The following is a 27,532-nucleotide window of genomic DNA, read 5'->3' as shown; positions in this document are numbered from 1 at the left end:
AATTTTATTAACAGATTTGAAACTTTTTTTTTTGTTCTGTCCTCCTTTGTGACTTAGGATGGTATCATCACTCACATACATGCATATAGCCGGTCAGGTAGCTGACGACTGCTTAGACACTGGGGGCCAGACAAATAACTCGGCATGCTCAGGCACTTTGGCTAAGTCTGTAGCAACCCAAGGGTTGTAGGTTTGATCCCCAGCAAGGTCCTCTCAGCCTTTCATCCTTCTGAGGTTGATAATATGAGCAGCGTCTTGAGACACTTACGGGTGTTTAGCCGCACTTTACAAGTACCCAATACATACAAAGTGACATGAAACACATTTTAAACTGTAGGAGACTCCCTTAAGGGAGTTACAAGACAAGATAAAGGCTATGAAACTTGCTATTGCCTTTATTACAGACGCTTATTTGCTTGTCTTCAACTGGGTAATAGGAGTTTGGGTTCTAGCCCGTAGGGCCTTATGGCTACGGTCTTGGTCTATGGCTGTGTCTTCTAAGACTAAGCTTCTTATTATTCCTTACAAGGGTAAGACCTTGTTCAGACCTGCTCTACAGATCAGTTTTGATATCCTGAGAAAGGAGGGCCATCTTCTCCCGCAGGATAGAATGATTAAGAGGGACGGCAGTCTGATTGTTGGTCCTTTCGGAATACCATGGGAATTGTTTCATCTTTCTCTGCTAAGCAGGACTAGCCTAAGTCTGCATGGAGGCCCAACTTTTCTTGGAAGCCCAAGCAAACCAAGGAGCCTGAGATTGTTCCAGGGGTATGAATTGGAATTAAGAGATTTTCCCCCTATCGGCAGGTTCCTTCCTTCTAGATTATCTGCAGATCAGATACAAGGAGAAGCGTTCTTACGTTGTGTAGAGTGATCATTGCTGTTCCAGCACAGGAACAGGGTCGGTTTTTTTTTTTTACTCTAATCTGTTTGTGGTTCCTGAAAAAGAGGGAACCTTCAGACCTCTCTTGGACCGCAAGAGTCTACACAAATTTCTAGAGTTCCGTCCTCACGATGGACACTGCACGTTCCATGCTACCATTGATTTCAGAAGGTCAGTTCATGACTACAGTGGACCTACAGCATGCATAACTACATGTTCCCATTCGAAGGGGCCATTACATGTTTCTAAGGTTTGCATTTTAGCAAACACTTTCAGTTCATGGCCTTACCTTTAGGCCTGGACACTGCTCCAAGATTATTTACAAAGGTGCTGGGATCTCTTCGGGCGGTTCTTAGACCTCAGGACATTGGACTGGCGCCATCTCTGAACGACTTTCTAATTCAAGCGCCATCATTTCAACAAGCCAGATCCCATACTATCCTGGTATTATTCTTCCTGTGTACTCATGAGCGGACAATAAATCTTAGAAACAAGGAACTTTTTTTTTTTTTTTAAGTACAAGGGTAAGCTTTCTAGGGATCATAATAGATTCCCCGTTGATAAAAAGATTTTCTAACAGAGGTCAGAATCACTAGGGTTACATACCTGTCGTGCACTTCAGTCCACTCTCTGACCTTCGGATCAATGTATGAAGGTAATTGGTCTGATGGTGGCGACAATGGATATCATCCCTTTTTGCTCGGTTCCATTTCAGACCTCTACAGCTAAGCGTACTCAAGTAATGGAACGGTGATTATACAGACCTGTCTCCTCTAATAACTCTAGATCAGGAGACAAGGGATTCTCTTCAGTGGTGTTTGTCTCTGGATCATCTATCCCAGGGAACCTGCTTTCGCAGGCCTGCTTGGGAAATTGTGACAACAGATGCCAGCCTTCTGGGGTGGGGAGCTGTCTGGAACTCCCTGAGGGCTCAGGGATTTTGGACTCAGTCAGAGTCGGTTCTCCCTATAAACATTCTAGAACTGAGAGTGATTCTCAATCCACTTCTGGTGTGTGTGTGTGTGTAATATATATATATATATATATATATATATATATATATATATATATATATATATATATATATATATATATATATATATATATATATATATATATATATATATATATATATATATATATATATATATATATATATATGTATATATATGTATATGTGTGTGTATGTATATATATATATATATATATGTATGTGTGTATATATATGTATGTGTGTATATATATATATATATATATAAATATAAATATAATATAATATAAAAATTTTTTTATATGGGCATGTTTTTGGGAACATCAGCAAAATTAACTATTTTATATACGAACAAAAACATGAAGGATTCAAGTCATTGGAAACATCTTAAGGGGGAACTAGTTTTACACTACATTTGAAATTTTACAATACTGTTGAAATTCAACTTTATCTTTTTTTACTCTTTTTGGGACCATGCGAGCACAAAAGTGTACTGTTTTCAGTGTTTTACAATCCCTTTAAGGTAGACTGACACTTTTTTTTTATTTACAGTATCTGTATATCTAATCTGAATATACAGGAATCATTATTCCTGGTCCAGTGTTGCCCCGTGGTCCTGCTTCTCTTTCCCTCTTATCCTGAACTCAGGAAATTACAAGTATAAGTTTATTTTTTTTTAATTTTTTTTACAAAAGTCTTCTTGATGGGATTGTGAGGCAATACAGGAGGAAGAGTAGGGCTTGAGCAGAGTGAATAGTGAGGGCAGAATACATGACAAAGGTTTAGTAGTGTGTAATGTTACTGAGGGGTTTATATGTATGAATAATAATAGTAATACTAATTCTAAAAAATGCTTAATATCCCTTTATTTCCAGAGTATGTGGAAGATTCAGTATGTTTAAAATAACATTACTATTCCTTATAAATCCTGTGACTTTTTTTCCCCAGAGCATGTGAAATCACTTCAGTATACTGCAAAAATATTGGATGGCTTTTGTAAAACTGCAGAATCTACTCCACCTAAAAAGGTAAGATTTGCTCTTTGATGGTGTATTTAAAATAAGAGTTTACTGAGATTAGAAAAAAAGGTGCCACAATATAACCATTTACAAAACACATTACTAGCCGTGGAGTCCATTTAAATCTTGATTCTGCACAGGTTTCTTTTGATGTTTTTATTGATTTTTTTTCAAATTCTCGTGGTAGAAAACCTATTTTCTTTCTTATGGCATGGAGAGTCCACAACTTCATTCCAATTACTAGTGGGTTATTCACCTTCTGGCCCATAACCTCCAGTCATTCTTTGCCTCTATGTTTGGGTGGATAGCGAAGATGAGTGTCTGAGAAGATTTAATCCTTTAATGGGTAATTTTACCTGCAAACAAGGTTTGGGGTCTAGCTGTGTCCTCGTCAATCTCTTAAGAAAGAGTAGTGGTGGCTTTTAGCAGTTAGAAGGCGGCAAAGTAGTCCTTGCTTTACTTCTAACACCTTTGCTACCCCTTTTTAGAAAGCCAGGGTTGTTTACTCTGTTCTTTCTTTTACTACAGGTCCCTGACAGAGAGTGGAGTGCCTGTCACACCTAAGTAGCTGTTTTTGGCCCTGCAGCTGGATCCACAGGTAAGTGCCTTTGCCTTCTACGTACTGAAGGGCAGCACTTTAAAAGTTAAATCCTCAAGTGGATCTATTTGGGACAAAATCTATCTTTTTAATTGAAGATAAATTACCGGAACGGTAGGACGCCTCAGTCAGACTGAGGGTTTAGAAGTGTGAGATTTCTTTTTTTCCTAAGCAACTTTTCAAGCTTTTATTTCCTACATTTTTTTATGTTTTTCGACTGTATGACTAAGTATATATACTTAATATAAAAATTTAATTTTTCTATTTAGTCATTATTAGTGGGAACTGGTTCTGTAATAATGGATACATAACAAGATTCTTCTATGGTTTTCGATAAATGTTTACTTTTTTTGGAGGCTCCAATTGTGCTACCTATGCAATTGTGTTCCTTATGTTTATTTAAGACTTTAAAATTTAAAGACAAATTACTTCCTTCAGAGCCAAATGTCTCTCAGGATAATGCTGTTCATGATATGCCTCAGCTCTCTCCACAAACGTCCCAAGCCTTAATGGTTTCACATACAGTGCTTGGCGTTTCCTCTCACCCTCCTGGGGGTGTTTTATTTGCCAGGAGATTTTGCTGCACAGATAACTTCTGCAGTATCCGTAGCTTTATCTGCTTTCCCTGCTTCGGGTAAGCGTAAGAGGATATCTTAAAATATTTCTGCTGGTAAGGTTTCTAACCCCACTAAATCTGCGCTGGTCAACCTCTCCCAATTGTCTGAGGAGGAGGATACCTCAGTAGCTTCTGATGGTGAGATCTCAGACTCTGACATATTAGGGAAAAATTCTGAAGAATCTGAAGAAGTTAATTTTAGATTTAAACTTGAACACCTCCGGTTACTTTTGAAGGAGGTTGTACTTTGGACAACTCTGACTTTTCTGTCGCTGTCAACCCTATGAAATCTAGTAAGCTTAATAGAGTTTATGATGTTCCTTCATCTGTGGAAGTTTTTCCAGTTCCAGACCGTATGTTGGAAATTATAGCTCAGGAATGGGATAAACCAGGGATTCCTTTTTCCCCTTCCCCTGTTTTTTTAAAAATGTTTCCTGTTGCTGACTCCATTTGTGACTCTTGGCGCACTGTGCCTATGCTAGAGGGAGCTATCTCTACTCTAGCCAAAAGAAATACTATTCCTATAGAGGATAGTTGTTCTTTTAAGGATCCCATGGATACGAAGCTAGAGGCTTACTTAAAGAAGATGTATATTCATCAGGGAATGCAGTAGCAACCTGCTGCAAGTATTACTACTGTTGCGGGAGCAGCATCTTATTGGTGCGATGCCTTGTCTGAGCCAATTTTGCTACTGTTGCGGGAGCAGCATCTTATTGGTGCGATGCCTTGTCTGAGCCAATTTCAGCGGAGACTACTATAGAGGAGATCCAAGAGAGGATCAAGGCTCTTAAACTGGCCAATACTTTTATTTGTGATGCCAGCATGCAAGTGATTAGACTGGGAGCCAAGATGTCTATCTTTGCTATTCTAGCTCACAGAGCTCTGTGGTTAAAATCTTGGTCGGCTGATGTAACGTCCATGTCCGAGCTTCTATCTTTACCTTATAAAGGTAAGATTATTTTGTCCTGGTCTGGCAGAGATCATTTCTGAGATTGCGGGTGGAAAGGGATCTTTCCTACCCTAGGACAAGAAGAATAGACCTAAGGGTCACCAGAATTCTAATTTTCGTTCCTTTCGTATCTTCGCAGTCTAAGACCACATGGAGGTCCAGTCAACCTTGGAATAAGGGGAAGCAAACCAAGAAGCCTTCCACTGATTCTAAATCAGCATGAGGGGTCCACCCCCGATCCAGTTTTTGATCAAGTGGGGGGCAGGCTTTCTCTTTTTCGGCAGGCTTGGATACGCGATGTCCCAGATCTTTGGGCTGTGGACATAGTATCCCAGTGTTACAGTATAGGATTCAAATATTGCCCTCCAAGGGGCAGATTTATCCTGTCAAGGTTATCTGCAAACCATGTGAAAAGAGAGGCCTTCTTAAACTGCGCATAGGACCTATCTTCCATGGGAGTAATTGTTCCAGTTCCTGTAGAGGAGCAGGGTCAAGGATTCTATTCAAATCTCTTTGTGGTTCCCAAAAAGGAGGGAACTTTCCTTCCCATTTTAGACCTAAGGTTTCTCAACAGATTCCGTCCTTCAAGATGGAAACTATTTGTTCCATCCTTCCTTTGGTCCAAGAGGGTTAATTCATAACGACCATAGACCTGAAGGACGCGTATCTTCATGTCCACATTCACAGGGATCATCACCAGCTTCTGAGGATTGGGTTCCTGGACAAGCACTTCCAGTTTGTTGCCCTTCCTTTTGGTCTTGCTACGGCTCCCAGAATTTTCACAAAGATTCTGGGGGCACTCTTAGTCAGATCTCAAGGAATAGAGGTGGCGCCTTACCTGGACAACATCTTAGTTCAATCATCTTCTTTTCAACTAGCAAGATCTCATACAGACTATTCTACGTTCCCATGGGTGGAAAGTGAATCTGGAGAAGAGTTTCCTAGTACCAGACGCAAGAGTGTGTTTCTTGGGAACAATTATAGACTATCAATGAAGATTTTTCAGAAAATCCAAACTTCTGGCCTTTTTCTCAAGTCTTCTGTTCGTCCATCAGTGGCCCAAAGCATGGAGGTGATTGGTCTGATGGTAGCCTCCTTGGATATCATTCCCTTTTGCTCGGTTCCATCTGAGCCCTCTGCAGTTGTGCATGCTTAGTCAGTGGAACAGAAACCACTCAGAGCTATCCCAGAGGATAGATCTGGATCCCCTAACAAGACGCGCGTGGTGGATTTCGCAGGACCATCTGTCTCGGGGCACATGCTTCCTGAGACCTTCCTGGGTGATTGTGACCACGGACGCCAGCCTATTAGGCTGGGGAGCAGTTTGGGGCTCTTTAAAAGCTCAGGGCTTGTGGATTTGGGAGGAGTCTTCTCTTCCCATAAACATCTTCAATGCTTTGACAGCTTGGCCTAAATTATCTTTAGTCCGGTTTATCAGATTCCAGTCGGACATCACCACCTCAGTGGCTTACATCAACCACCAGGGAGGAACTCGAGTTCCTTAGCCATGAAGGAGGTGACTCGCATTCTGAGAAGCGGACTTTCTGAGCAGACAGACCTTTCATCCTGGGGAGTGGGCTCTCCATCCGGAGTTGTTTCCAGAGATAACTCTCAGGTGGAGAGTTCTGGAGTTGGATCTGATGGCGTCTCGTCAAATCGCCAAGCTTCCAAAGTATGGTTCAAGGTCAAGAGATCCTCAAGCCGCTCTTGATAGATGTGCTGGCAGTTCCTTGGAACTTCTCACTGGCATACCTGTTAACTCAATTTGCACTCCTTCTACGAGTCATCAGTGATTTTAATAGCTCCTGCATGGCCTTGCAGGATCTGGTTCGCGGATCTGGTCAAGATGTCATCTCTCCCACCTTGGAGGTTGCCTCTAAGGAAGGACCTTCTACTTCAGGGTCCCTTCCTCCATCCAAATCTAGATTCTCTGAAGCTGACTGCTCGGAGATTGAACGCCTAGTTTTGGCTGGGCGTGACTTTTCTGAGACGGTGATTGATACCATGCTTCAGGCTTGTAAACCTGTTACTCGCAAGATTTACCATAAGGTATGGCGTAAATACCTTTTATTGGTGTGAATCTAAGGGTTTTTTCTTGGAGTTGGGCGAGGATCCCTTGCATTTTATATTTTCTTCAGGATGGCCTGGAGAATGGTTTGTCAGTCAGTACTCTGAAGGGTCAGATTTCTGCAATGTCTATTCTTTTGCACAAATGTCTGACAGATTTACCAGATGTCCAATCTTTTGTTCAGGCCCTGGTCAGAATCAGGCCTGTGTTTAAACCCGTTGCTCCTCCTTGGAGCCTTAACCTTGTTCTTAAAGTTTTGCAGCAGGCTCCGTTTGAGCCGATGCATTCTGTTGATATTAAATTGTTATCTTGGAAGGATTTGTTTGTTCTTGCTATTTCTTCCACTCGCTTAGTTTCTGAACTTTCGGCTCTGCAGTGTGATTCTCCTTACCTTATTTTTCATGCGGATAAGGCGGTCCTTTATACTAAGCTGGGATTTCTTCCTAAGGTAGTGTCGGATCCCAATATTAGTCAGGAAATTGTTGTTCCTTCTTTTTGTCCCAATCCTTCTTCACGGAAGGAACGTCTTTTGCATAACTTCGATTTTGTGCATGCTCTAAAGTTTTACCTTCATGCCTCTAAGGATTTTTGTTGTTTTCTCTGGTAAACGTAAGGGCCAGAAGGCAACTTCTTCCTCTCTTTCTCTCTGGTTGAGAAGCGTTGTCCGTTTAGCTTATGAGACAGCTGGACAGCAGCCTCCTGAGAGAATTACGGCTCATTCCACTAGGGCTGTCTCCTCTTCGTGGCGGTAACATGGTCCTCTTTGCATACCTTTTTCCAAGTTTGATACTTTTGCCTCGGCTGAGGCTTCTTTTGGGAGAAAAGTTCTTAATTCTTAATTCGGCAGTTTTTGTGTAAACCTCAGGCACCTCTATACTTTTGTGTTATCTTCTTTTTTTAAATTCCCTGAATGGCCGGGTGGTTAAGGATAAGGGAAGTGACACTTAACAGCTCTGCTGGGGTGCTCTTTGCCTCCTCCTGCTGGCCAGGAGGTGAATATCCCACAAGTAATTGGAATGAAGTTGTGGACTTTCCATGCCCGGAATTAAATAAATTCATCTGGTAAGCATAATTTTTGTTTTTCACATGAGTTAAAAAAATTTTCTCTCCATTACCCCAGGGAAAACTATATATTTTAAATAGAGAATCTTTACCAAAGGTTTTACACATAGGTCCAAACAACCATTGTATACCAGCACAGTATCCTTTTTTTTTTTTTTTTTTTTTCACGTAAATAATCCAAATACAAAGCAACATTTCAAGATTTCTCTCTTAGCATGAATACGGGGGAAATCCTCAAAGCACTGCTTTGTATTTGGATTATTAATGTGACTTAAAAGCTTTCTATGATGCTATATTGTTAATGATTGCTAGGTGGTAGTATTCAGATTTTTGTGTGTTGCATGAATTTTGTAGGTAAAACCCTAGCATAAGAAAAGACTATCACGGTTCACTAATGTTTTGTTGTTTTAAAGTTAGTGGAAACACCTTTTTTCATATTTACCACATTGAAGAGATGCATTTACCTGGGATTTTAACTAGTTACTACACTTGTTTTTGAATGGCTAAATTCTTCTGACACTCATTTTCTTTGGAGCAGCCAATATGGACTAGTTACTAAAGTAGACAAGGCTTGCCACTGTCATTTGGTTAGCAACACTTGTGTTTTGTAGTAGTAGTATCATCATATTTGCCGAGACCAATAACAGTTAACTCCTTATTATGTTGCTTTAGATTTATTCACCACCTGAGCTCCCAAGAGATTACCGTCCTGTCCACCACTTCAGACCTGTATTGACCCCAGCAATTCAAAATTCTCCGGCCCTACAAGCATTGCTTACCATTTCACAAACCGCTTCTTCAAAACCTACAGACGAGTCACAAAAACAAAGCAGACACCATCTTAATTCTTCCAAAAGAAGGGAGTTGCTGGGAGAAACGCCACTTCAGGGTCAGTGGTTACCACTTTACACTTATTCCTTATTACTATGCTGCGTGTTCAGCAGACTGATTATTATTACATTGAAGTGAATGTAAAATATGCTACTTAATTCTGGTTTTTGTTATGCAGTTGTGCAAAATGCTGAAGTGCCTTTTTTATATCAACATAAAAGGGAAGCTGGAATGTTAATTTATTGTTAAGATGTGGGACTTGAACGTGCACCTACCTATAAAGGTCACCTCTTGTCAAGCAGTGTTGCTACACTTTTAAAATATATGTGGCTTTTGAAAATGTGATAAGTCGTTCTATTCCACTTCTCTTAGTCCCACCCTTGATTAATTCTCAGACACTACCAGTTAAGTAAATTGTTTATAATCCTAAGTACTGCAGTCAGTTTTATGTCATGTTGTTCTAAATATGGTTACATAGCCTTCAGTCAAAAACACAAATGATCATCATCAAATGATCTTTTAATGCAAAGTAGTGCTCTGAATCTGCTAAACTAATTTACTTTAGATTTTCAGGTTTCATACTAACTGGCAGTCTGAGGTAAAATGCAGCCACTTTTGTTCAGCCACTCCAAAGTTAGCTTTTGAAAGCTAGCATTTATCATGGAATGCTTGATTAAACTTTAAGGGGTAGGAAACCCCATACATTTAATTCATTATTCAGATAGAACATACATTTTTAAACCACTTTCAAATCTACTTTTATTATCAAATATGCTTCATTCTCTTGTTATCCTTTGCTGAAGGAACAGTATTAAACTACTGGCAGCTAGCTGAATACATTAAGTTAGCCAATCACAAGAGACAAATGTATGCATCAATTACCAGCTAGCTCCCACTAGTGTAGGATATGTGCGTATTCATTTTTAACAATAAATACCAAGAGAACAAAACACATTTTTAAAATTAAAGTGATTTTAAAAGTGTCTTAAAGTTTCGTTCTCTGATTCCGCAAGTTTAATTTTGACTCCTATCCCTTTAATTGGACATTAATAAGACAAAGCATACACCTTTAAACAACTTTCCAATTTACTTATGTTATCACAGTTCCTTTTTACTCTTGGTATCCTTTGTTGAAGAGTAGGCTTATAAGTAGCAATGCACTACTGAGAGCTAGCTGAACACATCTGGTGAGCCAGGGACAGCAATCGTACAAAAAACATTTGTGAACCTTTAAGGAATTACCTGGATTTCTGTATTGATTGCTCATAAAATGTTGTCTGATCTTCATCTAACTCACAATTATAGACAAACTCCATCTGACTAAACTAGTGGTTCACAAACCATTGTACTTTTTCAGATTTTTATTGTAGACATAGAGTAATCACAGTGCAAGTTGGAAAAAAGTAAGTGAACCTCTGTGTTAATAACGTCTCCAAATGATATTTGGAGTTGGGCATTTCAAGTTAAAGTGAATGTAAACTTTCATGAATCTGTGCACAATTTTTAAAAAATAGGGGCACTTTCATTCCTCAAAAGTTTACATTGCAGCGTATTTTAACAAATACCTTTCTCTTCAGTCCCCTGCCCGCAGCTCTTCTGTACTTACATCACCAATGACGAAACCGGCTTCCTCCAATCATGGCGTTTACTCCAGAGCGTACATCTTGTGAGACCACAACGTGATTGGAGGAACCTGGTTACGTCATTGCTCTGTAAGTACAGCATGAGAAGTGGGCGGGGGACTGCCAATCCGGCTTTTGTTAAAGAGAAAGCAAAGTACGCTGCAATGTAAACTTTCATAAATGAAAGTGCCCCTGTATTTTGAAAAACCGGGCACTAATTCATGAAAGTTTACATGCTCTTTAAGGAGATGAGATTAAAAGTGTAAATTGCACATGTGCCCTGCCCTTTAAACAAAGGCACACACAGCCTGACAAATCTGTTCTCAAGAAAGATTGGTTAGTGGGAACCATGCCTCAATCCCAACAACTTTCACAGGACCTTAGAAGACATATTATAGAGATGCACAAAATTGGAAAAGATTACAAAAGCATGGGTGTTCATCAATACACAGTAAGGCAAATTATCTACAAACAGAGAAAATTCAGGACATTTGCAACTGTCCCTAGGAGTGGGTGTCCTGGAAAAATCACTCCAAGAGCACAAAAGCCAATCCTGAAAGAGGTGAGAAAGAACCCAGGGGTAACAGAAAAAGGCCTCCAGAAATAGCATGTCTAAGTTTTGCCCGGAACCACTTGGATGTTTACCCATGCTTCTGGGAATGTGCTGTGGACAGATAAGACAAAAATGCACAAACCTGTGTGTGTTAGAAAAAGGACACTGCACACCAAAACCTTATCTCATCTATGAAGCATGGGGGTACATGGTTTGGGGCTTCTTTGCTGCCTCAGAGCCTAATGCCTTGCATCAATGAGGAAACCATTAATTCATATGTGTACAAAACATTTTGCAGAATGTCAGGGCAGCAGTCCATGGCCTCAAGCTTAAGAGAGGTTGGGTGAAGCACCAAGACAAAGTCCCAAAGCACACAAGGAAATCGACTAAAGAATGGCCAAGTCAGAGACCTGATGTTAACCTAATTGGGATGCTGTGGCATGACCTGGAGAGGACTGTGCAATCAAGGCAACAAGAAATATTGATGAACTGAAACAGATTTGTAGGGAGGAATGGACCAGAATATATCCTCCAGTTGTGCAAGTCTATAAGCAGCTACAGGAAATGTTTGATGGAAGTTGCTGCTCTTAAAGGAGGGTCTTTAAGTTACTAAATTCAAGGGTTCACGATTTCCAGCCTCTATTGTAAATGATTACTTAATGTCTTCAATAAAAAAATGGAAAAGCACAATTGTTTGTGTGTTTATAGACAAGCACAATCTGACTAAACTAATAACTGTAACTTATATGAAGATCAGACCACATGTTTTGAGTAAACAATGCAGAAATCCAAGAAATTCCAAAGGTTTCACAAACTTTTTCTTTTAACTGTATATGTGCACCCACCAACCACCAGCTATCTGAGCCTACCTAGGTATTCTCCATCAAAAAATACCAAGTGAACAAAGCAAGTTTGATACATTTTGTAAATTGGAAAGTTGTTTAAATTTGCATTCTCTATCTGAATTATGAAGGTTACATTTTGACTTTACTGTCCATTAAACTATGATTGCCATGGAGCAGTAATGTAAATATACTGGAATTGGGTATCCAATTGATTAGATCTTTACTCTTACTGCATAAGCACTAAATTCAAATACTAGTTCCAAACAATGGACTGCAAATATTTCACACAGAGGTGGCCAATTGGTTATCTATTTTATAACACTAATGAAATGTTTTGTTTGACCTACTAGAAAGATGGTTAAACTGTTTTTGTTTTGTTAACAAGTTTTAATGTAAAGTCACTATATACATAAAAAATAATGGTGTCTTAAAACTATGGTGTCTCTCGTAGTCCATTAAAATACAAAGTGCTTTGTTTGGCTTTTGGTGAGGTATTACATTCCATCAGTACTTTTGGCTATTTGCAAAAACGTTTTCCAGAAAGTTCTGTTTAATAAACACACGGACATGTATAAATGGCAATGCATGGCTTTAATGACCATGTTCAGATATGTGAGCTAAGGACGGCAATAAACAGCAAGTCAATGGCCAAAGAGAAAACTTAGTCTTTGATGTACAAACTACCCCACTCTTTAATAGGTTGATAAAAAGTTTAATTTAAACTACACTTGTATATCAACTAAAATATGGTCATCAGAATGTTCACTTATATTTGCTCTGAAGTGTTTAAATGTTTCCAAATTCTAAATAGAAAATTAAACAATATAATATGTAATAGTGAAATAGTGGTAACACCTTCATTCAAACACATTAGACAGCTGTCCTCTAAATTGAATTGGCCACCATGTGACTTGACTGCATACATATCATTTTGTTCTGTGTAGCTGTTTGGACCCCCCCACCACATATATAAGTAAATACTTAAAGGGATAAATAAAAAAAAACCTTCATGATTCAGAGAGCATGTGATTTTAATCAACTTTTTCATTTACTTCTATTATCAATTTTCTTTGTTCTTTTGGTATCTTTTGTTGAAAATCAGGGACGTGTTCTTAGGAGCTCTAAATGGCAGAAGTTTTGCAAGAATGTTATCCATTTCCTGCCATGTAGTGCTCCAGATGCCTACCTAGGTATCTCTTCAACACAGAATATCATGAGAACGAAGCAATATCATAATAGAAGCAAATTGGAAACTTTTTTTTAAAAATGGTATGCTCTGTCTGAAACGTTTTGGTTTCATATCCCTGCAATTAATTGTTGGCTGTTTTCTTTCTATGTACTCTCTTAGGTATTGAGGGTTCAATGCTTGTACCCAAGTATGCCCACTACTGTTTCTACACCTGTACGCATACTGTGAATCCAGAAAATAGCCTCACCACCAAGGTTCCAAATAAGTATTTTATTGCGCCAGACTGCAAATTAACAACAACGTTTCGGACAGATGTCCTTAGTCATACATGTTAATTTGCAGTCTGGCTCAATAAAATACTTTGATTATTTGGAACCTTGGTGGTGCAGCTATTTTCTGGACTTGCTGTTATCTTTGGGGGATTGTGTAGAGCCCCTTTACTTTGCACACCTATTGCTCCTAGGTGCTGGATTCTCTGAACATTATTTGTACACATACTGTGGGTGCTGTCAAAGAAACAAAGGAATTCAAAACAGCACCAAACCTCAATCTCTTCTCCAAGGTGCAGACATCGGATGCCACCCGCTCAAGAGTACAAACTTGGTGGTCCCCAGTAACCAAGAATGCTTTGTCTAATCTTTTTCTTTTTTATTTAAATGATAAAAAAAAAAATAAGGAAATAAAAAGCATATACCGTTGTTATTTTAAAAGAGTGCAGCTTTTTTTTCTTCTATGGAATTTGTTCTATAATTTTATATATCGTTTTTAACAAAATGTTTCCCCCCCAACCCCTGTTGCTGTTTGGAGTAGGTCCTTCTTCTGTGTTAGAACTTCTGTCAGAAAAAGATCGAGAAAGGATCAAAGATGTGAAACAGGCAGTTGAGCAGCAAAAACTAAAAGCACAGAGCCTTGCACAGGAGTGCTTGAAGAGTCGCTTTCAATCTTCATCTCCAGAGCAAGCTCCAAGTAAATTCCTGGGAGAGCAGCTATCCATTTCTTTGCAACCTGGGGATTTTCGACCATTTGAGAAAAATCCAGAAAAACAGCAAAGATATGAAAGCTACATAAGGAACCTTCAGAAAGGAGAGAAAGGTACAAAGCATGTCACACTGATCACACTACATTTGATCATGTTAATGGGAAAAATAAAAACATTTTTAATATACACTGTGATCAGATTTGATATAATCGGATCAATCTGCCTCTTGTTGATTTTTTTTTCTCATACTAATTGTCACATTCTAAACTGGTGTATGTATGTATATCTTAACTATAATTGCGTTTGTAATGTCCGTCGGCAGTTGCGCACGCATCCTCAAAGGAATGTTGGCAGCGCGAGGCAGCCAACAGAATGTTGGCTGTGCGCGCATTCAAAAGAATCGCTGCATCCAGGTGGATTCCGAAAATGGCAAGGTGGTGAAAGAATCCACCGCAGGTGAATTCTTTCGCCACCCTGCCATTTTCAGGATCCACCGGGATGCAGCGGAAAGTGGATTCTTTCACCACCCTGCCATTTTTGGAATCCACCGGAATGCAGCGAAGGCAAACGGAGCATTACAAAGAGAAAAAAAAAAACGCCTGCAATAAGTATAAATAAAAAGAAAAAAAAAAAAAAAAACGCACGCAATAAGTATGAAAAAAACACACCTAACCGACCGCAATAAACCTAATTTACCTATTAACTCCTACACCACCAACCCCCACAACACAAAAAACTAATTTAATGAGTAAGACCCTAATCTAACACCCCCTAAATTAACCCCTTAATTACATTAAAAATAAATTACTACATTACAATAAAAAATACAAAAAATGACACTACTAACCCACTAATCTAATGCTAAACTACCAATAGCCCTTAAAAGGGCTTTTTGTAGGGCATTGCCCTAAGTTTAACAGCTCTTTTAAATTAACCCCTTGAGGACTGATGACGGTCCTGAACCGTCATGACTTAAAACGAGCAGTGGGAGCGATCAGAGATTGCTTCCACTGAAAAAAAAATGCTGTTACTATCTGCCAGGCATGTGAGGCAGATAGTAACAGCCAATTATTATGTTTGTGACAGTGTTACTATTGATACATTTTAAAAATGTATATTTTGAAACAGCAATGTCCTACTTGTACTTATAGCCCTATAACTTGCAAAAAAGCATGTAAAAACGAAGTGTTTTTAAACTCAGGACAAAATTTTGAATCTATTTAGCAGTTGTTTTTTTTAGAAAAATAAAAGATTTTTCAAGTAAAAGTAAAAAAATGTATTTTTTTTTCAATTTTTCACCATATTTTATTCTTTTTTAAAAAGTAAATTATATGACATGATACAAGTAATGGTATGTAAAGAAAGCCCTTCAGTAAAACACCCCCACCCCCCAAAATAAAAAAAACCTAACACTAATAAACCTAATCTATCCATTGCCCTGAAAAGGGCATATGTATGGGACATCTTGTAAGATGTATCGAGTCCACGGATTCATCCATACTTGTGGGATATTCTCCTTCCTAACATGAAGTGGCAAAGAGAGCACCCACAGCAGAGCTGTCTATATAGCTCCTCCCTTAGCTCCACCCCCCCAGTCATTCTCTTTGCCTGCTTAACTGCTAGGAAGGGTAAAGTGAGTGTGGTGACAAAAATGTTAGTTTTTATTTTCTCAAGCAAAAGTTTATTTTAAATGGTACCGGTGTGTACTATTCACTCTCTGGCAGAAAAGGGATGAAGATTTTTGCAAGGAGGATGATAATCTTAGCACTTTGTAACTAAGATCCACTGCTGTTCTCACGAGGGCTGAAGAGTACAGGAAAACTTCAGTTGGGGGAACGGTTTGCATGCTAAGCTGCATTGAGGTATGTTCAGTCTATTTTTTTCTAGACAGACTGATAATTCTAGAAAAGGCTGGCAATATCCCCATGAGGGAAGGGTAAGCTGTATTCAGCACTTAGTAGGAATGCTCAGCTTGCATAAAGGGCTCATTGGTTACTGGTGACATACCAGTAATGCTTTTTGAGGGACTTTAAGGGGTCTTTGTGGCTTATTTAAGGGTTATTAACCCACATGGCTAGTTCAGAAACACTCTGGTGTGTTTCTTTTAGGCCCCATAACAGCGAGTGAGGTGGGAGGGGCCTATTTTCGCGCCTCAGTTGTGCAGTTTCTTTTACTCAGAGACATCCAGCTGCTTCTCCAGAGGGTCCTGCTGTGTTTGAGGGCTTAAAATAAGTTTTTTTCCCCACAAATCTTTCCTAAAGGGCAGGTAGGCGCCACAGCAGAGCTGTGGCAAAGTGCTCAACGTTGTTTTACCGGTTTTTGACGTTTTGTCAATCCGGTTTTTACATTAAGGGGTTTATTTTATTAAGGGGTTTATCATTTATTTGTTTAGCTGTGCAATCTTACTAAGGCTTTATGATGCTACTGTAAAAATTTCGTAAAGTTTACTGCTTTTTTACACTGTTTTGCAGAGTTTGTGCATCTTTTTTTCTCTTAAAGGCACAGTACCGTTTTTTTTTTCCTGAGATCTCACGGGTGGAAGGTGAATATAAAAGAGTTCTCTCTTCCCTCTCACGAGAGTTTCCTTCCTAGGGACTCTGATAGACTCGTTAGAAATGAAAATATTTCTGACGGAGGTCAGAAAATCAAAACTTTTAATCACTTGCCGAGCTCTTCATTCCATTCCTCGGCCATCAGTGGCTCAGTGTATGGAGGTAATCGGACTCATGGTAGCGGCAATGGACATAGTTCCTTTTGCCCGCCTACACCTCAGACCACTGCAACTATGCATGCTCAAACAGTGGAATGGGGATTATGCAGATTTATCTCCTCAACTGCATCTGGACCAGGAGACCAGAGATTCTCTTCTCTGGTGGTTGTCTCAGGACCACCTGGCTCAGGTAATGTGTTTCTGCAGGCCAGAGTGGCTCATTGTAACGACAGATGCCAGCCTGCTAGGCTGGGGTGCAGTCTGGAACTCCCTGAAAGCACAGGACTTATGGTCTCGGGAGGAAACTCTCCTCCCGATAAACATTCTAGAACTGAGAGCGATATTCAATGTGTTTCAGGCGTGGCCTCAGCTAGCTGCGGCCAAATTCATCAGATTTCAGTCGGACAACATCACAACTGTAGCTTATATCAATCATCAAGGAGGAACACCGAGTTCTCTAGCGATGATGGAGGTAACCAAAATAATCCGATGGGCGGAGGATCACTCTTGCCATCTCTCAGCAATCCATATCCCAGGGGTAGAGAACTGGGAGGCGGATTTCCTAAGTCGTCAGACATTTCATCCGGGGGAGTGGGAGCTCCATCCGGAGGTATTTACCCAGCTGACTCAGCTATGGGGCACACCAGAAGTGGATCTGATGGCGTCCCGTCAGAACGCCAAACTTCCTCGTTACGGGTCCAGGTCCCGGGATCCCAAGGCGGTACTGATAGATGCTCTAGCAGTGCCCTGGTCCTTCAATCTGGCCTATGTATTTCCACCGTTTCCTCTCCTCCCACGTCTGGTTGCCAGAATCAAGCAGGAGAGAGCTTCGGTGATTCTGATAGCACCTGCGTGGCCCCGCAGGACTTGGTATGCAGACCTAGTGGACATGTCATCGGTTCCACCGTGGACTCTGCCAATGAGGCAGGACCTTCTAATCCAAGGTCCATTCACGCATCCAAATCTAATTTATCTGCGTCTGACTTCTTGGAGATTGAACGCCTGATTCTATTAAAGCGTGGTTTCTTTGAGTCGGTCATTGATACCCTGATTCAAGCTAGAAAGCCTGTCACCAGGAAAATCTATCATAAGATTTGGCGCAAATATCTTTGTTGGTGTGAATCCAAGGGTTACTCATGGAGTAAGATTAGGATTCCTAGAATATTGTCCTTTCTCCAAGAAGGATTGGAGAAGGGATTATCAGCTAGTTCCTTAAAAGGACAGATATCTGCTTTGTCTATTCTTTTACACAAACGTCTGGCAGATGTCCCAGACGTTCAAGCGTTTAGTCAGGCCTTAGTCAGGATCAAGCCTGTATTTAAACCTGTTGCTCCGCCATGGAGCCTAAACTTAGTTCTTAGAGTTCTTCAAGGGGTTCCGTTTGAACCTATGCATTCCATAGATATTAAGCTTCTATCTTGGAAAGTTTTGTTTTTAGTAGCTATCTCTTCGGCTCGAAGAGTTTCTGAGTTATCGGCTTTACAGTGTGACTCACCTTACCTTGTTTTCTTTGCAGATAAGGTGGTTTTGCGTACCAAACCTGGATTCCTTCCTAAGGTTGTTTCTAATAGGAATATCAATCAGGAAATTGTTGCTCCTTCACTGTGTCCTAATCCTTCATCAAAGAAGGAACATCTGTTGCACAATCTTGATGTGGTTCGTGCTTTAAAGTTCTACTTACAAGCAACTAAAGATTTCCGTCAAACATCTTCATTGTCAGAGGTCAAAAGGCTACGGCTACCTCTCTTTCTTTTTGGCTGAAAAGCATCATCCGTTTGGCTTATGAGACTGCTGGCCAGCAGCCTCCTGAAAGAATTACTGCTCATTCTACTAGAGCAGTGGCTTCCACATGGGCTTTTAAAAATGAGGCTTCTGTTGAACAGATTTGTAAGGCGGTGACTTGGTCTTCGCTTCATACTTTTTCCAAATTTTACAAATTCGATACTTTTGCTTCTTCGGAGGCTATTTTTGGGAGAAAGGTTCTACAAGCAGTGGTGCCTTCCGTTTAAGGTACCTGTCTTGTCCCTCCCTTCATCCGTGTCCTAAAGCTTTGGTATTGGTATCCCACAAGTATGGATGAATCCGTGGACATACATCTTACAAGAGAAAACAGAATTTATGCTTACCTGATAAATTTCTTTCTCTTGTGATGTATTGAGTCCATGGCCCGCCCTGTCTGTTTAAGACAGGTAGTATATTTTTATTTTAAAAACTTCAGTCACCTCTGCACCCGATAGTTTCACCTTTTTCTTCCTAGCCTTCAGTCGAATGACTGGGGGGGGGGGTGGAGCTAAGGGAGGAGCTATATAGACAGCTCTGCTGTGGGTGCTCTCTTTGCCACTTCCTGTTAGGAAGGAGAATATCCCACAAGTATGGATGAATCCGTGGACTCGATACATCACAAGATAGAGAAATTTATCAGGTAAGCATAAATTCTGTTTTTCACTGCCCTTAAAAGGGCATTCAGCTCTTTTGAGATTTGCCCCAAAAAGACCTAATCTAAAAAAACAAACCCCCCCCCCCAAAAAAAAAAAATTAACAAAAACTTAACACTAAAGCCCCAAATAGGAACTCACGGTTTCAGAAGTCCGGCGGAGGTTGGTTCTTCTTCATGCGATCATCCACCGCATCATCTTCTTCATTCTTCTTCATGCGATCATCCACCGCACACTGAAGAAAGAATTCAAGGTACCCCATATTTATTGGGGTACCTTGAATTCCTATTGGCTGAAATCAGCCAATAGGATGAGAGCTACTGAAATCTTATTGGCTGATTTGAACAGCCAATAGGATTTCAGTAGCTCTCATTCTATTGGCTGTTTTAAAATATTCAGCAGCCAATAGAATGAGCTACTGAAATCTTATTTGCTGATTTGAACAACCAATAGGGTTTTATTAGCTCTAATCCTATTGGCTGTTTTTGAAAAATTAAACCAATAGGAATGAAAGGTACCCCAAATTGATTGTGGTACCTTGCATTCAATATTCAGTATACCACGGACATCGGATGAAGAGGAGCCTCCATGTAGCAGAGGACTGCCTCCACCGCTGCTGAGGACCGCCGCTGCCGCCACAGATGACCGCCGAGGATCGCCACATCTGGGAAGACCGCTCCGGACCTCAGCTCCGCGCCGCCTTCGCTGTGGATGAAGATGATGGACCCGTCTGGAAAAAGACCTTCTCTGCCAGACTTCTGAAACCGTGAGTATCTATTTGGGGCTTTAGTGTTAGTTTTTTGTTAAATAGCTCCTCCCTTCCCTCCTACTCCTGTCATTTTCTTTGCCTACGTTAGTGATAGGAAGAGGTAAAGTGAGGTGTTAGAATATATTCTTCAATCAAGTGTTTATTATTTTTAAAGTAGTGCAAGATTGTGCTGCTTTGTTCTAGGGTGTAGCCGTAGTCCATATCAGTCTCTTCAGTAGAGCTCTTGGTGGCTTTAGAGCAATGGGAACTGGTGGGACATAATTCTCACTGTGCCTCCCATACATTTATGCTGCCCTTATCCTGATTGCCTAAGCAAGTACTAACTCAGGCCTTATCATTTTCCACAGGGCTATAGGAGGTTGAGGACCTCTTAAACCTGTTGGGCTGTCCTGCTGTTTGGACAGCTTTAAGGTAAGTGCAGACTTTTTATTCTGGGGAATAATTACAAAGACTCAGAGGAAAGTTGGCACTTTAATTATACCTTTAAAACACATAAGGCAAATGGAGCCTTCGACATGGGACATCAGGCTCTCTATGTATGGAGGGTGTTTTTTTTATGGCAGCTTATGTACAGGCACTGGGGCTAGGAGTAAAGCTTGTCACTATCGGTTCTTTTTTATTGAAAATAATGCCGGTCCAGCTGTGTATATGTTAACGCTCACGATGGGCGGGGCTAGCAGTTTGCACGCTTCAGACTTCCTTAGCGGATTACGCTGCGCAGTTTCATCTAGTCTGGTATCCGGAGACGTTCCCGTTTAGCTGTGGGGCAACGCTGCTCTCAGACTAGCAGGACAGTGACGTTTTCACATCGCTCTAGAACGGCATGGTTTTCCAAGGCTGAACAAGCAAGCGGTTGTTAGCGCTCTGAGACCTAATCTTCTACACCGCTGGGGCATTGCAGTGAGACCGGTCGGCAGGTAGGCGCCTCAGCAGAGCTGCTGAGGCATATAGGTGTCTGTCTGTTGGTTAAAAAACGTTCTATTTATCTAAAAAGTGATACGTTTTTGTTTAAAGCAGGAAAATAGTTTGCATTTAAAATTTTAAAGGCACAGTATCCTGTTATACATTCAGGATTTATAAGTATTCTGTTTAAAATTTGGCTGTTAATTTTGCAACACTTTTTTTTTCACATGCAGTAAAAAAGTTCAGTTTTAAGATTTAAAGGGCCAGTAACAATTTTTTGTAATAGAAATTTTTTTACTTTTTTTTTGCTTATTACATTGTCTGTTCTCTAACATAGATTCAGAAGCTGTACAAAATGTTACTTGCGCCATGTGTTTGGATGCCAATGTGGAACCATCAGTTCCTTTTTGTCCCTCGTGTATTGAGAGGGCTTTAAGCTATAAAAAGAAATTTTTTCATGAACAAAATTTTTCAAAAGCGGATGCTTCTCAGGAGTCTAATGATGAGATTCAGAGTATGCAGCGGCTTTCTCCCCAAGCGTCCCAATCTTTAATGCCCACACAAGCAGTGCCCTGTACTTCTACTCTAGCACCTGCTAGAGTTACATTAAAAGACATAGCTACATTTATGTCTTCCACAATTTCTGATGCGTTGTCTGCTTTTCCTATGCTACAAGGCAAACGTAAGAGGAAAGACAACCATGTGGTCAGTGAGGTTTCTGATGCTATGGTGGCAATTTCGGATGTACCCTCCCATGGAACTGAGATGGAGGTTCAATCGGAAGGCGAAATCTCAGACTCGGGAAGTTCCTTACCTTTGACTGATTCAGAGGTTGTCTCTTTCAGGTTTAAACTAGAACACCTCCGCCTGTTACTCAGGGAGGTTTTGGTTACTTTAGACGACTGTGATTCCACAGTAGTGGTCACTCCTGCGAAATCGATTAAATTGGACAGATATTTCGAAGTTCCTTCTTACTCAGATGTTTTTCCGGTGCCTAAGCGAGCTTCAGAGATTGTTTCTAAGGAATGGAAGAGACCAGGTATTCCCTTCTCTCCTTCTCCTATTTTCAAAAATATGTTTCCTATAGCTGACGCTGTCAGGGAAGCTTGGCAAACGGTTCCTAAGGTGGAAGGGGCTATTTCCACCTTGGCCAAGCGAACTACTATTCCTATTGAGGATAGTTGTGCTTTTAAAGACCCCATGGACAAGAAGTTGGAGGGTCTACTTAAAAAGATTTATGTTCACCAAGGTCTGCTATTGCAGCCGGCTGCATGCATTGCTACTGTCACCAATGCGGCAGCTTATTGGTTTGATGCTCTGTCCGAGTCTCTTAAGACTGAGACTTCTTTAGAGGAGATCCAAGATAGGATTAATGCTCTGAAGATAGCCTATGCTTTTATTACGGCTGCTTCTCTGCAAATTACTAAATTGGCAGCTAAGAGTTCAGGGTTCTCTATCCTAGCCCGCAGAGCCATATGGTTAAAACCTTGGTCTACGGACGTATCCTCTAAGTCTAAGCTTCTAGCAATTCCTTACAATGGAAAGACCTTGTTTGGACCTGGCCTGAAGGAAATTATCTCGGATATCACGGGAGGTAAGGGTCATCTCCTTCCTCAAGATAAGAGAAGTAAACAAAAAGGACGACAAAGTAATTTTCGTTCCTTTCGAAATTTCAATGGCAATTCCTTCTCTTCCTCCTCTAAACAAGAAGGAAACTATTTGCAATCTAAGCATATTTGGAGACCCAACCAGTCTTGGAACAAGGGTAAACAATCCAAGAAGCCTGCTGCTTTATCCAAGTCAGCATGAAGGGCTTGCCCCCGATCCGGGACCGGATCTGGTAGGGGGCAGACTTTCTTTCTTCGTTCAGGCTTGGGTGCGGGACGTTCAGGATCCCTGGGCTATAGAAATAGTGTCTCAGGGATACAAACTGGAGTTCAAAAATGTTCCTCCCCGATGAAGATTTCTTCTTTCAAGATTATCTGCAGACCAGGTAAAAAAAGAGGCGTTCTTACATTGTGTAAGAGACCTCTTCTCTCTGGGAGTAATTATTCTCGTTCCTGTACAGGAACACGGGCAGGGTTTTTATTCAAATCTGTTTGTAGTTCCCAAAAAGGAGGGAACTTTCAGACCTATCCTAGACCACAAGTTTCTCAGAGTTCCATCATTCAAGATGGAAACTATTCATACCATTCTTCCATTGATCCAGGAGGATCAATTTATGACGACAGTGGATTTAAAGGATGCATATCTACATGTTCCTATCCACAGAGATCATCACAAGTTCCTAAGGTTTGCCTTTCTGGACAAACACTTTCAGTTTGTGGCTCTTCCTTTTGGTCTGGCCACGGCACCCAGAATTTTCACAAAGGTTCTGGGGTCTCTGCTGGCGGTTCTAAGACCGCGGGGCATTGCGGTGGCGCCTTATCTGGATGATATTCTGATCCAGATGCCATCTTGTCAACAAGCAAGTTCCCATACCGACGTGCTATCCTTCCTCAGAACTCACGGTTGGAAGGTAAATCTGGAAAAGAGTTCCTTAATCCCGAAGACAAGGGTGACTTTCTTGGGAACTCTAATTGATTCTATATCTATGAGGATTTTTCTGACAGAGGTCAGGAAATAAAAGATTCTAGATACATGTCGAGCCCTTCAGTCCACTTCTCGACCGTCAGTGGCTCAGTGCATGGAATCTGTTCTTCCTATAAACATCCTGGAACTAAGAGCGATCCTCAATGCTCTTCTGGCCTGGCCTCAGTTGGCTTCGGCTCAGTTTATCAGATTCCAGTCGGACAACATAAGTTGTGGCTCAGTGGCTTACATCAATCATCAGGGAGGAACAAGGAGTTCCTTAGCGATGACCGAGGTAGCCAAGATTATCCGATGGGCAGAGGCCCATTCTTGCCATCTGTCAGCGATACACATCTCAGGGGTGGACAACTGGGAAGCGGACTTTCTGAGCAGGCAAACCTTTCATCCGGGAGAGTGGGAACACCATCTGGAAGTGTTCTCCAACCTGATTCTCAAATGGGGACGGCCGGAATTAGATCTTATGGCATCTCGTCAGAATGCCAAGCTCCCGAGATACGGGTCGAGGTCCAGGGATCCCCAGGCGGAACTGATAGATGCTCTGGCAGTTCCTTGGTCCTTCAGTCTAGCTTACCTGTTTCTCCCGTTTGCACTTCTTCCTCGGGTCATTGCTCGAATCAAACAGGAGAAGGCATCAGTGATCCTCATTGCCCCTCCTTGGCCTCACAGGATTTGGTATGCAGATCTGGTGGACATGTTATCTCTGCCACCTTGGAGACTTCCGTTGAGGGAGGACCTACTCATTCAATGGCCCTTCCTTCACCCAAATCTAGTTTCTCTGAAACTGACTGCTTGGAGATTGAACGCTTAATCCTCTCCAAGCGGGGTTTTTCTGATTTGGTCGTAGAGACCATTATTCAGGCTCGTAAGCCTGTAACTAGAAATATTTACTATAAGATATGATGTAAATATCTCTATTGGTGTGAATCCAAGGGCTACTCATTCAGTAGAGTTAGGATTCCCAGAATTTTGTCTTTTCTCCAAGAAGGTTTGGAGAAGGGTTTGTCGACAAGTTCCCTAAAGGGTCAAATCTCTGCCTTATCTATTTTGTTACACAAGAGTCTGGCAGATGTCCCAGATGTACAATCATTTTGTCAGGCCTTGGTTAGGATCAGACCTGTGTTCAAACCAGTTACTACTCCATGGAGTTTAAATTTAGTTCTCAAAGTTCTTCAAGGGGCTCCGTTTGAGCCTATGCATTCCTTAGATATTAAGTTGTTATCTTGGAAAGTTTTATTTCTTGTTGCATTTTCTTCAGCCCGTAGAGTGTCTGAGCTCTCGGCGTTGCAGTACACTTCGCCTTACCTTATTTTCCATTCAGATAAGGTAGTTTTACTGACTAAACTAGGTTTTCTTCCTAAGGTTGTTTCAGACAGGAACATTAATCAGGAGATTGTTGTTCCTTCTTTGTGTCCTAATCCTCCTCCTCAAAAAGAACGTCTGCTACACAATTTGGACACGGTTCGTGCTTTAAAATTTTACTTACAAGCGACTAAGGACTTTCGTCAGTCCTCTTCTTTGTTTGTAATTTTCTCTGGAAAACGTAGGGGTCAGAAAGCTACGGCTACCTCTCTTTCTTTTTGGCTGAAGAGTATCATTCGCTTTGCATATGAGACTGCTGGACAACAGCTTCCTGAGAGGGTTATGGCTCATTCCACTAGGGCTGTTGCTTCTTCATGGGCATTCAAAAATGAGGCATCTGTTGAACAGATTTGCAAGGCTGCAACTTGGTCGTCTCTTCACACTTTTTCTAAATTTTACAAAGTTGATGCTTTGGCTGAAGCCGCTTTTGGGAGAAAGGTTCTTCAAGCAGTGGTGCCTTCCGTTTAGGTTCCCTGTCTTGTCCCTCCCGTATCATCTGTGTCCTCTAGCTTGGGTATTGTATCCCATAAGTAATGATGGTGATCCGTGGACTCATTGTGTCTTTAAAAAGAAAAGAAAATGTATGCTTACCTGATAAATTTGTTTAGTTTTAGATACGATGAGTCCACGGCCCGCCCTGTTCTTTTAAGACAGGTTGTTATTTTTTGTAAACTTCAGACACCTCTGCACCTTGGCTTTTCCTTTCTCTTCCTAACTTCGGTCGAATGACTGGAGTGGGAGGGAAGGGAGGAGCTATTTAACAGCTCTGCTGTGGTGCTCTTTGCCTCCTCCTGCTGACCAGGAGGTGAATATCCCATAAGTAATGATGATGATCCGTGGACTCATCGTGTCTAAAAAGAAACAAATTTATCAGGTAAGCATAAATTTTCTTTTTTGGGCAAATCTCAAAGGAGCTCAATGCCCTTTTTAAGGGCAGTGAAAAAGAGCTGAATGCCCTTTTAAGAGCAATGCCCATACAAATGCCCTTTTCAGGGCAATGGGTAGATTTAGGTTTATTAGTGTTAGTTTTTTTTGTATTTTGGGGGGGGGTTTAGTGGGTGGGGGGTTTTTACTGTTAGGAGGGACTTTGCTTATTTTTAATGTAAAAGAGCTGTTAAAAGGGGCTTTTTGTAGAGCATTGCCCTAAGTTTAAGGGCTATTGGTAGTTTAGTATTAGATTAGGAGGTGTTTTTATTTTGGGGGGAATTTTTTATTTTTATAGGGGTATTAGTTTAGGTTTAATTTTATTATTTTTGATAGCTTTGTTTTTTCTGTATTTTTATTTTTTATTTTTTGTAGCTAGTTGTATTTTCAACACATAGACTGCCCTCTGGGCAGACTTATCAACTAGTATCCTATAATATAAAAGACCAAGTATTTTTGTCCGAAGCTGTCATGCGCAGTAGAGACTGCACGTGGATAAACACACCTGGCCTTTAACAAACGAATCTGTCCGCCGCGAGAAGTGTAGGCATGATGGGGGCGGGCATTACGGGGCCGGGTGGGGCGGGAGCGGCCATGGCCGTAAGAGAGAGCATAAGAATGGAGAGAGAGCAAAAGAGAAGGGGGACAGAGAGAGCAAAAGAGAAGGGGGACAGAGAGAGCAAAAGAGAAGGGGGAGAGAGAGCAAAAGAGAAGGGGGAGAGAGAGAGCAAAAGAGAAGGGGGAGAGAGAGAGCAATAGAGAAGGGGGAGAGAGAGAGCAATAGAGAAGGGGGAGAGAGAGAGCAATAGAGAAGGGGGAGAGAGAGAGCAATAGAGAAGGGGGAGAGAGAGAGCAATAGAGAAGGGGGAGAGAGAGAGCAATAGAGAAGGGGGAGAGAGAGAGCAATAGAGAAGGGGGAGAGAGAGAGCAATAGAGAAGGGGGAGAGAGAGAGCAATAGAGAAGGGGGAGAGAGAGCAAAAGAGAAGGGGGGGAGAGAGCAAAAGAGAAGGGGGAGAGAGAGCAAAAGAGAAGGGGGAGAGAGAGCAAAAGAGAAGGGGGAGAGAGAGCAAAAGAGAAGGGGGAGAGAGAGCAAAAGAGAAGGGGCAGAGAGCGCAAAAGAGAAGGGGCAGAGAGCGCAAAAGAGAAGGGGCAGAGAGCGCAAAAGAGAAGGGGCAGAGAGCGCAAAAGAGAAGGGGCAGAGAGCGCAAAAGAGAAGGGGCAGAGAGCGCAAAAGAGAAGGGGCAGAGAGCGCAAAAGAGAAGGGGCAGAGAGCGCAAAAGAGAAGGGGCAGAGAGCGCAAAAGAGAAGGGGCAGAGAGCGCAAAAGAGAAGGGGGAGAGAGCGCAAAAGAGAAGGGGGAGAGAGCGCAAAAGAGAAGGGGGAGAGAGCGCAAAAGAGAAGGGGGAGAGAGCGCAAAAGAGAAGGGGGAGAGAGCGCAAAAGAGAAGGGGGAGAGAGCGCAAAAGAGAAGGGGGAGAGAGCGCAAAAGAGAAGGGGGAGAGAGCGCAAAAGAGAAGGGGGAGAGAGCGCAAAAGAGAAGGGGGAGAGAGCGCAAAAGAGAAGGGGGAGAGAGCGCAAAAGAGAAGGGGGAGAGAGCGCAAAAGAGAAGGGGGAGAGAGCGCAAAAGAGAAGGGGG

At 41.4% G+C, this 27,532-nt stretch overlaps 1 protein-coding gene across 1 annotated transcript in view; it reads left to right on the top strand.

Annotated features, from left to right (window-relative positions):
* GPATCH1 (G-patch domain containing 1) overlaps nucleotides 1-27,532 on the top strand; it is a 198,769-nt gene that overhangs the window by 13,509 nt on the left and 157,728 nt on the right. The window contains exons 9-11 of the mRNA XM_053701540.1: nucleotides 2,823-2,902; nucleotides 8,859-9,075; nucleotides 14,037-14,318. Of these exons, the coding sequence (XP_053557515.1) occupies nucleotides 2,823-2,902; nucleotides 8,859-9,075; nucleotides 14,037-14,318 (579 nt within the window). The remainder of the gene's footprint in view (nucleotides 1-2,822; nucleotides 2,903-8,858; nucleotides 9,076-14,036; nucleotides 14,319-27,532) is intronic.

Source organism: Bombina bombina, chromosome 1, assembly GCF_027579735.1.
Source record: "Bombina bombina isolate aBomBom1 chromosome 1, aBomBom1.pri, whole genome shotgun sequence".
NCBI classification, from domain to species: domain Eukaryota; kingdom Metazoa; phylum Chordata; class Amphibia; order Anura; family Bombinatoridae; genus Bombina; species Bombina bombina.
This window is presented reverse-complemented; position numbering and strand designations above follow the sequence as displayed.